Source organism: Elephantulus edwardii, unplaced genomic scaffold (assembly GCF_000299155.1).
Source record: "Elephantulus edwardii isolate Elephantulus edwardi_28Jun2011 unplaced genomic scaffold, EleEdw1.0 scaffold00060, whole genome shotgun sequence".
NCBI lineage: Eukaryota > Metazoa > Chordata > Mammalia > Macroscelidea > Macroscelididae > Elephantulus > Elephantulus edwardii.
The window spans coordinates 17211436-17225606 of NW_006399810.1; the positions used below are offsets into that span (position 1 = coordinate 17211436).

Genomic DNA, 14171 nt, shown 5'->3' on the forward strand with positions numbered 1-14171 from the left:
CTCTTAAAAAATGTATTTGCTATGAATAAGTCATTGATTGTGCAAAATTCGATCATTCTCTCTCCAGCTCCATTTCTGTCACCGAGTCCATGTTTTCCAACTACTGAATCTTCCTCTTTGTTCCCGCCTTTTGCATTCCAGTCACCCATTATTATCAATGCATCTTGGTTGCATGTTCGATCAATCTCCGATTGTAAAAGTTGGTAAAAATCTTCTATCTCCTCTTCCTTGGCTCTGTTTTTGGTGCATATATTTGAATGATAGTGGTATTCATGGACTTCCTTGTATGCGTATAGATATTATCCTGTCACTGACAATAATTCTTAACTTCCATACCTTGAGACTGCAAGAACTACATGATGCCCAGCTACCATTTCCAACTACTTTCAAAGGGATCATAGATGATCCTGGATAAAGTGGGGGGATATGGGGTACAAAACTCAAAAACATAAAGGACAGACTTACTGGTGATAGACTCTTGGCAGCCCTATGTTCCTTCAAACTAGAAACAGAAGCCAACCCAGTGGCTCAACTTTGAGGCACATATTACATACCTATAAAGTGAACAGTAACATCGAGGGGCATTTCTTAAAAGTAACTTATCATACAAGGTCAAAAGAGCATTGCCCAAAGAAAAAGCTCTGAAGATATGATGGGGGCTTGATGTTCTGAGCTGCCATCCAGGCATTTCTCATAGCAACCCTATGAACAGATCTGCGCATATCATGCCATTCTCACGATCTCCAACATGCTTCAGCACATTCCTAAAGTCACTGTGTCAACCTATTTTACTCAGTCTTCTTTATCTGACAGTCCACCTCTCCCAGGATGCTCTTAGCCCAAGAACTGGCCCCTCCTGACATGCCCAGAGTATGAAAGACCAAGTTTCACCATCCTTGTATCTAAGGAGCACCCTAATTACACTTCCAAGACAAGCATGATCTTTTGGCAGTTCATGGGATATTCAATACTCTTCTCCAACACCACAGCTCAAAGGCAGAGATGATTCTTCTGTCATCCTTACTTATTGTCCAACTTTCAGATGCCTAGAAACTAAATAATATCATTGCTTGGATCTGACGCACCTGACATCTTACTCCTTAGCTCTTTGAAGAGGTCCTTGATAGATTTCTCCAGTGTAATACATCTTTTGATTTCTTCACTGTTGGTAACATGAGTGTTGACTGTGGATCCAAGTAAAATCGTTGACAACTTCAATTTTTTAACAGAAAGGAAAATCAAAAGAAGTCAGACAAGTAGCATTACACTGTGGGTAATGTGACTAATAATCTAAAACAAAAATTATGAATGACTGACTAAAGAAGCAATGCTCTGTAAATGTTCAATAACAATTTTTAAAGTAACAAGAATCATATGATCTTAGTAATTGATGCATAAAAGGCATTTGACAAAATCGAACACCCTTTCCTGAAAAAGACACACTCAGCAAAATTGGAATAGAAGGTAAGTTCCTCAACATGTTGTTATGTGCCGTCAAGTCACCTGCAACTCATAGCAACACTATGTACAACAGCCCTCAACCCTGCTCTATCCTATGCAAATCTTACTGTCTCTGATACACCTATCTCCTTTACCCCAGTCACTGAATCAGTCCATCTCATTGAGGGTCTTTCTCTCCTGCACTGTCCCTCCACCCTCCCAAGCATAATGTCCCTCTCCAAGGAATGGTCCCTCCTTGCAATATGTCCAAAGTATGTCAGACAAAGCTTCAGAACCCTTGCCTCCAAGGAGTGGCCTGGTTTAACTCTCTCCAGGACAAACTTGTTCATTCTCTTAGCAGTCCTCAACATAATGAAAATCATATATGCAAAAGCAGGAGCCAATATCATTCTCAATGAAAAAATACTAAAAGCATTTTCCCTGAGAACAGGGACGAGACCAACTGTTACCGCTTCTATTCAATACTGTATTGAAAGTACTTGTCGGGGCATTATGACAAGAGAAGGAAATAAAAAAGGCATCCAGATTGACAAAGAGATGGTGAAACTGTTGCTATATGCAGATGATATGATAGTGTACACAATCATATAGAAAATCCCAATGACTCAAAAAATAAACAAACAAAAACCCCAACCCAACAAACCAAAACTGTTAGAGCTGGTAGACCAATTTAGTTGAGTGGTAGGATGTAAAATCAATATCCAAAAATCAGTGGAATTCCTCTACAGTAACAAAGAGAACTCAGAGAAGGAAACCAAGAAAGCAATACCATTTATAATAGCCATCAAATTGAGATAATTGGGAGTGAACCTAACTAAAGACACAAAAGACCTATACAAAGAAAAGTACAGAACACTTCTGCAAGACACAATGATTAAGACCTAAAGAAATGAGAAAATGTTCCATGTTCATGGATAGGAAGACTCAAGATCATGAAAATAACAATCCTACCAAAAACAATGTACATGTTCATGCAATCCCAATACAGATACCAAATTCATTTTTCAAGAAAATCAAAAGGGCAACTGTCAAGTTTATTTGGAGAGGAAAGAGACCCCAAATAAGCAAAGCACTTCCGAAAAACCAAAATGAAGTTAAGAGGTACAGCACTCCCTGATGTCAAAACCTACTACACATTGGTAGTAAACTGAACAGTGGGATACTAGCACAATAACAGACACACACCCCAATGGAACAGAATCAAGAACCCAGAAATGGACCCAGTTATCTATGGCCAAATGACATTCAACAAGGAAATAAAACCTATCAAATGGGGAAATAACCTCTTCAACTGGTGCTGGCAAAACTGGGCTTCTCCTTGAAGAAAGCTGAAACAGGATTCACATCTCACACCATACACAAAAAAATCAACTCAAGGTGGATCAGAGACCTGTGAGTAAAGCCCAAACCCATAAAGATTCATCAGAGACAAACTGGAATCAAGCTTAGATGCCCTAGTCTATGGTATAAAGAAACGTACAATCTGGAAAGTATAAAATTGATGAGTGGGACCTTCTAGATTAAATCATTATGCACACCAAAAACTTTTTCCAACAGAGATAAAAGAATACTGACTGGTGGAAAAAACATTTTGCAATACCATTTCAGATAAGGGTCTCATATAAAGGTTACAGAATCCTACAGGGCCTCCAGAAGAAAAAAAGACTGATAACACAGTTACAAAAGGTGCAAAAAAGACATGCAAAGAATTTTCAGAGGAAGATATTCGGATGGCCAACAGACACATAAAGAAATGCTCAAAATCACTGGCAATGAGAGAGATGCAAATCAAAGCCACAATGAGATACCAACTCACCCAGTAGCAGTGACGAAGTTTAACAGGACAGCAGTGATAAATGTTGCTGAGGATGTGGTAAGACAGGAACTCTTACACACTGTTGGTGGGACTGTAAAATGGTACCACCACTGTGTAAGGCAGACTGGCGCTTCCTTGGAAAGCTGAACACAGAAATTCCATATAACTCAGCTATTCCACTGTTTATATATACCCTGAAAAATAATAACTGAAGCACAAATGGAGATTTGTACACCAATGTTCATAGCAGCATTATTCACCATCACAAGCACATGGAAATAGCCGAAATATCCAACCACAATTGAATGGATTGAGAAATTATGGTACATTCACACAATGGACTACAGAGCACACAGGAGCATGCTGGGAATCACTACCTGTGAGGGGCAGGAGAGCATTATGCTAAGTGAACTAATTCAGTCCCATAAGAACAAATATTGTGTAAGACCATTATTATAGAATGTGTTTGAGGATCCAAGGGAGGGAGGGGAGGAGGAGAGAGGTGAGAATGGGTTTAGGGTGCTTGCTTAATCATAGTGTCACACCATTTGATGGGTGTAGGGAGGGGTGGGCAAAGAAAACAGTAAAGACTGAATATGAAAATGATATATACAAACTTTGTAAAAAATTTTATTTTTAAAAAATACACAGGTTTGTAGCAACACAACATGTGTTGTGATTGGAGCAGAGTTGATAAACTGAGAATACTTGAACATAGGAATTCAAGCTACATGTACAGCAGAAGTACATTTCACAACATGGAGGAAGAGACAATCACAATAGGATGAGTGCAGCAATGATCCCATTTGTGGAAAACTCAGCGACAGGAAAAAAAGTTTAGAGATAAATATGTAAGGCAAAGCTTAAAGGAAAAGAATATACTCTTTAGGGCCCCTTGAGAAGTTTCTTACCAAGACAGATGCCAGAGATAAACCAGAACCTCTGGTATGTATGCCATGAGAGGCACTCAGATTTTCATAAGCTTCATGAGGGACAATTAAACAAAACAAAACAACAACCAACCATTACCATGAAGTTGGCTCTAACCTCACCCCGTCAGAGGAGTTTTTGATGGCTTTACCACCAGGCCTTTTTGCCAAAGTGCCTCTGGATGGACTAAAATATCTTTTTGATTAGTAGCCAAGACTGTCAGTTCCAATGTGGGATCAGGAATGAGGAATGCTATACAAGCAAGCAGTGTTTATGTGCCGTCGAGTCGCTTGCGACTCATAGCAACCCTATGTACAATAGCCCTGAAACCTACTCTATCCTGTGCCAACTTTATTGTCTCTGACACACCTACCTCCATTACCCCAGCTACTTTATCAATCCATCTCATGGATGGTCTCCCTCCTTTTCCATCGTGCCACCCTTCCAAGCATGATGTTCCTTTCCAAGTCCCTCCTTGCAACATGTCCAAAGTACGTCAGACAAAGCCTCAGAATCCTTGCCTCCAAGAAGCAGCCTGGCTCACTCTTTAGGAAAAACCTGTTTGTTCTCCTAGCAGTCCATGATATATTCAAAATTCTTCTCCAGCACCACAGCTCAAAGGCTCTATCATCCCTAGTCACTGTCCAGCTCTCTGACGCACAGCAAGCAACTGTGAATACTATGGCCTGGATCAGGTACACCTTAGTCTCCAGACTGACATCACTGCTCTTCAGTACTCTGGAGAGGTCCCTGACAGCCGACTTTCCCAATGCAATTCATCTCTTGATCTCCTGGCTGCTAGTACCAAGAGTGTTGATTGTGGAGTCAAGCAAACTAAAGCTGTTAACAATCTCAATCTCTTCACCATTCATCATGATGTTGCCAATTAGCCCAGTGGTGAGAATCCTCATTTTCTTGATGTGGAGCTTCAATCCATGTTGAAGGCTGCAGTCCTTGACCTTCTGCAGCAAGCACTTAAGGTCCTCCTCAGTTTCGGTAAGCAGGGTTCTGTCATCTACATAATGCCTGTTGTTGAATCTTCCTCCAACCCCGATGCCACATTCCACCCTATAGAGCCCAGCCTCCCAGAGGGATGCTTTTACTTCTTGGCCCGAATGGTAGCTTTACAGGTGTCACTGTATAACTATTCTTTAAAATACAGAGATGTGCTTTATGTAGTCTTCTGTGTGTGATATATTTCACAACTTTTAAAGTAAATAAACTAGCCCAGGCAGGATAGGGTAAAAATCCACCAAATAAATAAAAAGCAAGCATGGTCCACATTAAGTATTTACTGTCTCAGCAAAACTTCCAAACACTACCATGAGGTGTAGGTATTTTCATTATTTCAAGTCCAGAGAGGTAGAGTCACTTGCCAAGTAGCACACAGCCAGTTCTGGCTTTATCCACATTAAGCTCTGATCTCATTTTCCCTGAGCCAGCTACAGGCCTTCTCCCCCTACACTCCAGTCATCCAGTGCATCAAGAACAGAAAGAGAGAAATTACTGGTGAAGCCCCAGGCACTGTAGGGTCCTAGAGAAGTAAGGTGGCAGTGGTGCCCGAAATTCATTGGGGGCATCCTGGGGTCTGGGTCCTGGGAGGAAGAGAGACTGCAGGTGGAGGTGCAATGGCAGCTGGGCAGCCTGGGAGGAGGTCAGGAGGAGGCATCGCAGAAGGGCTTCACTCATGACCTGTGGGTAGGAGAGGCATGTGAGCAAACCAAGTTCCAATAAGAGGCACACTCAATTTTAACCAGCTGGTTAGACAAGCCCTTTCTCCCTCCCTCCTTGCTGTGAGCTATTTTAATTCTCATTTACACATGCACACACCCACAGGACCCCAATCTCACACTGTAGCCAACTAGCTAGAGGTTCACCAGAGGGCTAAAACAGGTGGAATGTAAATGGAGGTATGTAAATAAATGAAAAGACTATCTCACCTCAGGGGCTGACTGAGACCAACAGCCTGGATTCCCAAGTGATACTGAATAAAGTGTGGGGAAGTTCCTGTGTTAGACTCAGGTACTTTGAGTATACTCTTTCAGCAGACAACTAATTCCAAACTCACTGCCACTGATTTAATTCTGACTGCTATACACCCATGCAAACATCTCTTTTAACTGCAGTACTGAATGGACTCAGAATGACAGAGTGGAAAGGACTTTAGAGATCAGCCAATTCAATTCCCTTATTGAACTGGTAGGAAGAGACCCAAGGGAAGAAGAGTGTCACATCTCTAAGGCCACACAAGGATCACCTTGGAAGCCAAGAGAGCTGCTGTCCAGCCCCAGGCTGGGTAGGTAATATTTGAAGATGCTGATAATTGTCCCTGTGCCCCAGGACAGGGCCAGCAGGTGGCTCTGGTACCTGTTTTGACGGCTTAATGTTCTCGGCTGGCAAGAGAAAACGCTGACCCAGGACCGTGCTCACGCGCGAGGAGTAAGTGTGGTCCCCAAGCACAGGGCAGAGCTGCAGTGTCATGTGCACCTGGAGCTGATCGAGGAACACTACGAAGAGGAGAGGCAAGGAGATGGTGGCAGTTTCCAGCTGCAACCAGTACTGCCACTCTCCCTTTCCTGTAGAAAACACCCCACGGGCCTAGTCCTTAGATTATGTTTTCAGTGAGTCACTGCTACCACCTCTGCCTCCAGGTCAGGATAGTCCTAATAGCCAATCCACCTGGCCCTGGTACAATTGGTTCACAGTGGGACATAATCCTGATAATACTATTGAGATTACTTGGAATAAGGAACTTTTTTTTTGCCCAGGTGGCTAAACTGGAGGTATGAGCCTGTAACTGCTGGGGCCATGTCCACCTTTACCAAAGGGAAGCCTTGGGAACAGTGAAGCCAATAAGCATGAAGTGAGAACCAAGAAATGCACACAATGCTTTCATGCTCAGCTGTATTTAAAACTCTGCTTATCATAGTTCCCCTCTGAGTCTCTGAATTCAGTCATGCCTGAATGTTTGGTTTATGTGAGTCAACAAATCCTCTTTTTTGACTTACACTAATTTGAACTACATTAGGGGAAATTTCCAACCGAAAGTATCTTGATAAATACAGAAATGGAGGTGGGGTGGGTTATGCTGTAGTTTTTGTTAGGTTCTGTTGAGTTGATTACTACTCAAAGTGCCGCTATGAACAGATCTGAACCTTGCCCTGTTCGGCACCATCCACACAATCTCCATCATGCTCAAGCCCATTATTACTGTCACTGTGTCAATCCATGTCTATAAAGGTCTTCCTCTCATTTTGACCCTCTACCTTTCCCAGCATGATGACCTCTTCCAAGGACTGGTCCCTCCTGACAACATGCACAAAGTACGGCAGAGTTTAACTATTCTTGCCTCTAAAGAGCAAGCTCGTTACATTTCCTCTAAGACAGACTGGTTTGTTCTTTACACAGTCCATGGTTTATTCAATACTCTTTTCCAACACCGCAATTCAAAGGCATCAATTCTTCTTTGGGCTTCCTTATTCATTATCCAACTTTTAGATGCATAGCAAGTAATTAAAGCATGGCTTGGCTCAGGTGCACCTTAGTCTTTAAACTGATATCTTTGCTCCTTAACACTCTGAAGAGGTCCTTGACAGTTTTGCTAAATGCAACACAGCTTTAGATTTCCTGACAACTGCTACTATGCATGTTGACTACGGATCCAAGAAAATTATGTTATAGGCATGACATTAAATGCTTCATATATGTGAACTTATGGAGTCCTTTCAGCAATCCTATTTTACAGATAAAACTAATGCTAAAAAATAAGTGACTTGCCTACCACCGTAAGCTAGGACTCAAACCCTTGGGAAGCACTCTGCTTCCATTTTTGACAATATGTGGCTTGAATAATTAAAAGCCTCTTTGCTACAAATCATCTAGAAAGGAGGGAAATACAGTACACATAGTTTTAAATACAGCTGAGCATACAGGAAAGTAAGGCCTTAGAAACCAAAACACAAAACGGAAAACAAATTTAAAGAGAGCCAATGAATGATTTACCAATCCTGGTCATGCTGCCGACACTGCATACTAAGGGTCTTCGGATTTTAATAGTTATCTGGGGCAAAGGGGGAGGCCCTGATACGCAGATGAAGCCCTAGGCACACTTACACTTTCAGTGAAAGAGTAGACAAGACAAAGAAGCCAGTGCCCAGAGAAGACAGTCCTTACATCTAGATGGGACGATAAAGAGGCCACAACCAAGAGCCTCCTCACACAGGTTTGGAGCTACAGCTTACATTACTTGAGTGATCTACCAACCAAGACATTTAGAGAAGCACTGAATACTGATATTCCTGTGTTGCCAGCATAAACCAAGACAGGGCTTCTTAAAAGAGTCCCACCTCCAGGAAACACAAAACCAAAACTCAAACCCACTGCAATCAAGTGATTACATCAATTTTCCAAAGCTCTACAAAAAAAGAAACCATCAACTATGAGGGTCATAAGGAAATACAGGTAAGATTAGCCTCTCTAGAATTTCAGACAGTATTGCTTTCATTAGGTGTCATCAAGCTATCTGCAAGTCACAGTGACTCTATGAACCTGGCCTTATCCTGCAATATGCTCACAACCTGCAAGCAGCTCACTGTTGCAGTCAGTGTTAGTCCACTTCCATGAGGGCCTTCCTCGCCTCTGACCTTCTGCCTTTCCCAGCATGCTGTCTTTTGCCAAGGACTGTCTCTCCTGAAAACATGCTCAAAGTATTTGAGACAAAATTTCACCATCCTCGCCTCTAAGGAGTACCTTGCTTGCATTTCCTCGAAGACAGATTTGTTTGTTCTTCTGAAAGTCCACAGAATAGTCAGTATTCTTCTCCAATACCACAATTCAAAGACATCAATTCTTGTCATCCTTTATTCATCGTCCAACTTTCAGATGTATAATAAGCAAATGAAAATACCATGCTTGCATCAGGTACATCTTAGGGTTTTTTTCTGAGTCACTTGAATTTTATTAGATGCGGAATTATTTCTTCCCGAGCCATAAGTTTTGGTTTAGTTTCTTCTGGGGCATCTTTTTCTTCTGGGCAACCTCCACTTCTGGTTTAGGAACAATTTGTTCCTTTTCAGTAAGGATCATCTCAATATGGCAGGGGGAACTCATGTAGAGGTTAACCCGACCTTGAGCTCTCACCTTAGTCTTTAAACTTGCATCACTGCTTTTGGCACGTCAGAGAAGTCTGTGACTTATCAGATTTAGCTGGTATAACATGTTTTATTTTCTTAACTGCTGTTACCCTGAGTACTGACTGTGGATTTAAGTAAAATGAAAGTTAACATTAATCTTTTTTCTATCACAATGTTGCCTATAGGTCCAATAGTAAGGACTTTTGTTTTATGTTGCAATGTAATCCCTATTAAAAGCTGTAGTTTTTTACCTTCTGCAACAAGTGCTTCAAGTCTTTTTACTTTCTACACGCAAAGTTGTGTCATCTGCAAAATGCAGCCTATTCATGAGTCTTTCTCCAATCCTGACACCACATTCTTCTTCATATAGTCCAGCCTCTCTAATTATTTGCTTAGCATACAGACTGAACTGGTATGGAGAAGTATATAACCCAGACACACACCTTTACTTTGTTCCTTTGCTCTGCTGGATAAGAGCTTCTTGGTCTATGTAAATGTTTTATGTGAGCACAAGTGTTCTGGGATTCCCATTCTTCTCAATGTTAGCCATAATTTGTTATCATCTACATAGTCAAATGCCTTTATGTAATCAAACACAAGTAACATTTTCTGGTAACCTCTGTTTTCAGCCAAGATACATCTAGGCTGCCATGGCCTCTTCTGAATCCAGCTTCAATTCCTGGAAGTTCTCTGTTGATATGATGTTCCAGTCATTTTTAGTGATATGATCAGAAATATAAAATCAGTATGTAAAAAATTATTAAAGACATAATAAAAGAACAAGTATTATGAGAAAGTAAGTTGCTGTATTTCTTAAAAGGCTATTTACATTTAGAAAAGAACTAAATAAAACTAGAAATGACAGACAGAATCAGTGGACAAGTTAAACGAACACATTAGACCCAAATGAAAACTGGAAATCTAAAGAAAATTCCCAAAATATAAAAGGTTTAGAGTCATAGCAAAATAAGGTAGTTTCCAGATGTTCCCATTAGGAATCCATAAAGTAGACCCTGAAGGCAAAAAGTAAGATGAAAGAGGGTCACACTGATTGAAAGCTGACTGCATAGGTGCATGAAGTGGGACCTGGTCACACACCCCCTTGGTGTCAATCAAGCTCTCAAAGCTGCTGCTGAATATTCTCACCTTTCTCTTACCTACTTATCTTCCGCAGGGAAACACAGTCCCGAAGCTGGCTGAAATGCCATACTCACCTGTCAGTGGCTGCAGCTGGACCAGGGCACAGCCAGAGCCTGTGGCTATGACACGAAAGTAGCTGAGGGTATTCTTGACTCCTTCCAGGACTTGCTTCCGGGATGGGGGCTTCACCGGAACTACCTGCAGTGCCAAACAACAAGCCTCACATATGCCAATTGTTGTGTACCGTCAGATCTGAACTGATCCATAGCTGATCCTCTGGCAATTCTCAGAGGCAGTAAATCACACAAAAGGAGATTTCCCCATCATTCTCCCATAGAGTAGCTAAAAGTTAACAAGCAAACAAGCTTCACATATGCCTAGGAGTTACACCAGATCTGAGCACACTGGGATAAGACAGCAGAATGGGCAGTGGTCACTTGTCTGTTTCAGGGGACAGGAGAGACAGCCACCCCAAGCCAATCTTCCTAACTCTGTCAGGGACACTGCATCCCTCTCTTCCTCAACCAGACCCTCACTCACAAGTTCGACCCCATTAATGTGTTCCCGTTTCAGAGCTGCTTGGATCTTCCCTTCGGAAGCAGCTGGGATCCCATCAGTGACAGCGCTGTGGGGGGAGAAAGGTGGGGGGCAGTCACAGAATGGCCTGTTGGGACCTCACCACTGCCCCGCGAGTCTCCCATCACATCTCACCAGTAGAGAGCTGTGGGTCTCTGGACTCTTCGTGAATGAGTGAAAAATTTGTGGAGATGGCTTGTGGTCTGAGGACAGCTGGAAAGGAGGACAAGCCCAGAGCAATCCCTAGAGAGATATGGCAAGTCACACAAGCTAAAAAGTCTCTGTGGGGCTTACCCACAATAAAAGGAGACCCCTAGGGATAGGGCCATGACCTAAGCAATGCCAAAGAGTAAGACAAGGACACCAACAACCCAGACACTCTCCTGAGAACAGGGGCTTCTCTCCTGTTTGGTAACATATTTGGTAACATATTTAACCTGGCCCCCAAGGAACACAGAGCCAAATGTCATAAAAATGACTACCATTTGCTGAGTGTCTTGGTGGTACCATGTTGAAGTTCTTGGTGGCTAATAAAGGTTAGTGGTTCAAATCCACCTAGGAACTATGTACAGGTAACAGTCCTGTGGGACAGATGTACCCCATCATGCAGGGTAACCAGGAATAAGAACCAATAGTATTCAACGTCACTGGCTGACCATACACTGCGTGGCAGACACTCTACAAGGCATTTTACATTAGTTCTTTTTAAAAAAATAGTGGTGAAAATATATACACTAAAGCATGCTGACACAATTTCCACATTTACAATCCAATGACAAAGATTACATTTTTCATGTTAATCATTGTTCTTGTATGATTAACACGATCCTTTTCCAAAATATTCCACCAACATTACCATAAACTCAAAACTAAAAGAAACCCCTCAGGCCCATTGCCATCAAGTCAGAACTGACTCAGCTGATCCTCTAGTGGGTTTTCACAGGAGGAGACTGTCATCTCCTGAGCAGCAGCTGGGGAACTTGGGTCTCTGGGCTAACTAACTGGGCCACCAGAGCACCACAAACAAATCTTCTCCTTCTTCCTACCTCTGGTAACTATCAATAATCTCTAGTTTCTATACATTTGCTTATTTCACAAGTGAAATAATGCATTATTTGTCCTACTACAACTGACTCATTTCACTCAGTAATGAGGATCATCCATGTTGTGACATGTATCAAAACATCATTCCTCTTTGTGGCTGAAAAGTATTCCACTGTGTATGTCTACACTACATCTGGGTTATATATTCAGCCTGATGGACTATGAGGTTGTTTCTCCCTTTTGCATACTGTGAAAACAACAGCAATGAAAACTGGTGTTTAAGTTTCTGTTTGAATTACTGTCTCCACTTCTCTTGGGTATAAACTTAGGAGTGGGACTACTGAGTCTATGTTAATTCTTAAATAATTACAATCTTTACGAGTCCTGGAGTTTGTAGACATGTAAAAGATTTCATCTCAAACATCATCTGTAACTGATGGATGGGCCATCAGTGTTTGCCAAGGATGTGGGGCTGGAAAACACTGAGCAAGAAGTCAATATTATTATCTGCATTTTACAGTGAAGGGACTGAGACTCAGAGAGGTTTTGTTCTTTGCCTACGATCATGTAGTTTATATTTTGAACAGTTGAGATTTGAACACAGATCTCCCTGCTTCCTGCTTCCTACTTCTTTTCATAACCCTCCTATCCTAACTCTATGATGCAAAAACCTTCTGTGAAAAATTACTGTCTCTGCCTCTTCCCAAGCAACTCGTTCTCACTCTAGGTGGCTTCCTGTCCTCTTACCTCCCTTATCTTTTTAAGAGTTTTCTGACCTCCCACCTTCTCACTTGTACTGCTATCTGGAAGATCTTTGGGTATGTTGCTACGAGTGGTTTTCCTTGGAGAAGGACATCATGGTTGGAAAAGTGGAAGGACAAGAAAGAAGAGGAAGATCCTCAACCAAGTGGCTACTGCTAGCTGTCACACTCAGGCTCGTGTGTGTCTGAGATTGTGAGGGTGGCACAACATAGGGCAGGGTTAAGATTTTTTTACCAAAATACTGCATAGTGCCACTGTTGTAAAACAGGACTGAAATCGGGGTTGGGGGGAGCTTAAGAGGGGATAAATAATGTATACTGAGTTGAAACAGATGAGGAAGACAACTGTTTAATAGCAATATATTATTAGTTATCATTGTCATGACAGGAGTCCAGAATGAAAGCAGCATAGTGGAGTGAACTTGCGGGGAGGGACTGTGTAACAATGAAAGAATTTTTCTTTTACTTTTCAAAGAGAAGAGCGAATGGCGGCGGGGGAAAGGTAAGCAGGGAGAAAAGTGCAACAATGAATGAATGGAACTCCAAAGCCTCTGTAAACTTTCAATAAAAATAATTTTTTAAAAAATTTTTTTTTTGTCCATAGGGTCACTATGAGTCATTCACAATGGGATGGCAGCTAACAACAAAAACATGGGGTCAGTAGTTAGAATATACCAGTAACTCCACAGAGCAAGATGAAGCAGTCTGATTCCATTAAGATTTAGTCTCAGAAATATGACAGAGGATTGCCATAAGTCACAACTGACTAGATAAAGCTGGATTTGGGTTGGTTTTGTTTCTTCCCCTTTTTCCTCAACAGCCCTTTAGTGCCATAGGCCTCTAATTTAAAGCAGCTGTGAACTAGAAGACAGGCGTTATTGCTCAACAGCCAATTAGTGGCTGGGGCCTGATATTTAAAGTATCTTGGACCCTGAAGTCAGGCCTTTTACATCAACAACCCTTTTGCTTGTGTACTACTATCAAAAGATTCAGGAGATATCCCAACAACAATAGCAAAGTTCAAAAGAGCAGCAAACAACAAATGCTGGCGAAGTTGTGCAAATATTGGAACCCTTATTCACCGCTGGTGGGAATGTGAAATGGTTTAACCATTAAGAAAGGCATTTTGAAAGATACCATTTGACCCAGCAATTCCACTACTGGGAATATACCCTAAAGAGACCATAAATGACATCCAAGTAGATATACGTATACCCATGTTTATCGCGGCTTTGTTTACAATAGCAAGGAGTTGGAAACAACCTAAATGCCCATCAACAAACGAATGGGTAGAGAAGCTGTGGTATATTC

General features: G+C 41.7%; 1 protein-coding gene across 1 annotated transcript in view; it reads right to left on the reverse strand.

Annotated features, from left to right (window-relative positions):
• Nucleotides 1-5710: 5710 nt before the first annotated feature.
• RPUSD3 (RNA pseudouridylate synthase domain containing 3) overlaps nucleotides 5711-14171 on the reverse strand; it is a 12813-nt gene continuing 4352 nt past the window's right edge. Inside the window, exons 5-9 of the mRNA XM_006887694.1 lie at nucleotides 11191-11298; nucleotides 11020-11104; nucleotides 10554-10677; nucleotides 6575-6714; nucleotides 5711-5899 (exon numbers count right to left, since the gene is read on the reverse strand). Coding sequence (XP_006887756.1) covers nucleotides 5711-5899; nucleotides 6575-6714; nucleotides 10554-10677; nucleotides 11020-11104; nucleotides 11191-11298 — 646 coding nt within the window. The remainder of the gene's footprint in view (nucleotides 5900-6574; nucleotides 6715-10553; nucleotides 10678-11019; nucleotides 11105-11190; nucleotides 11299-14171) is intronic.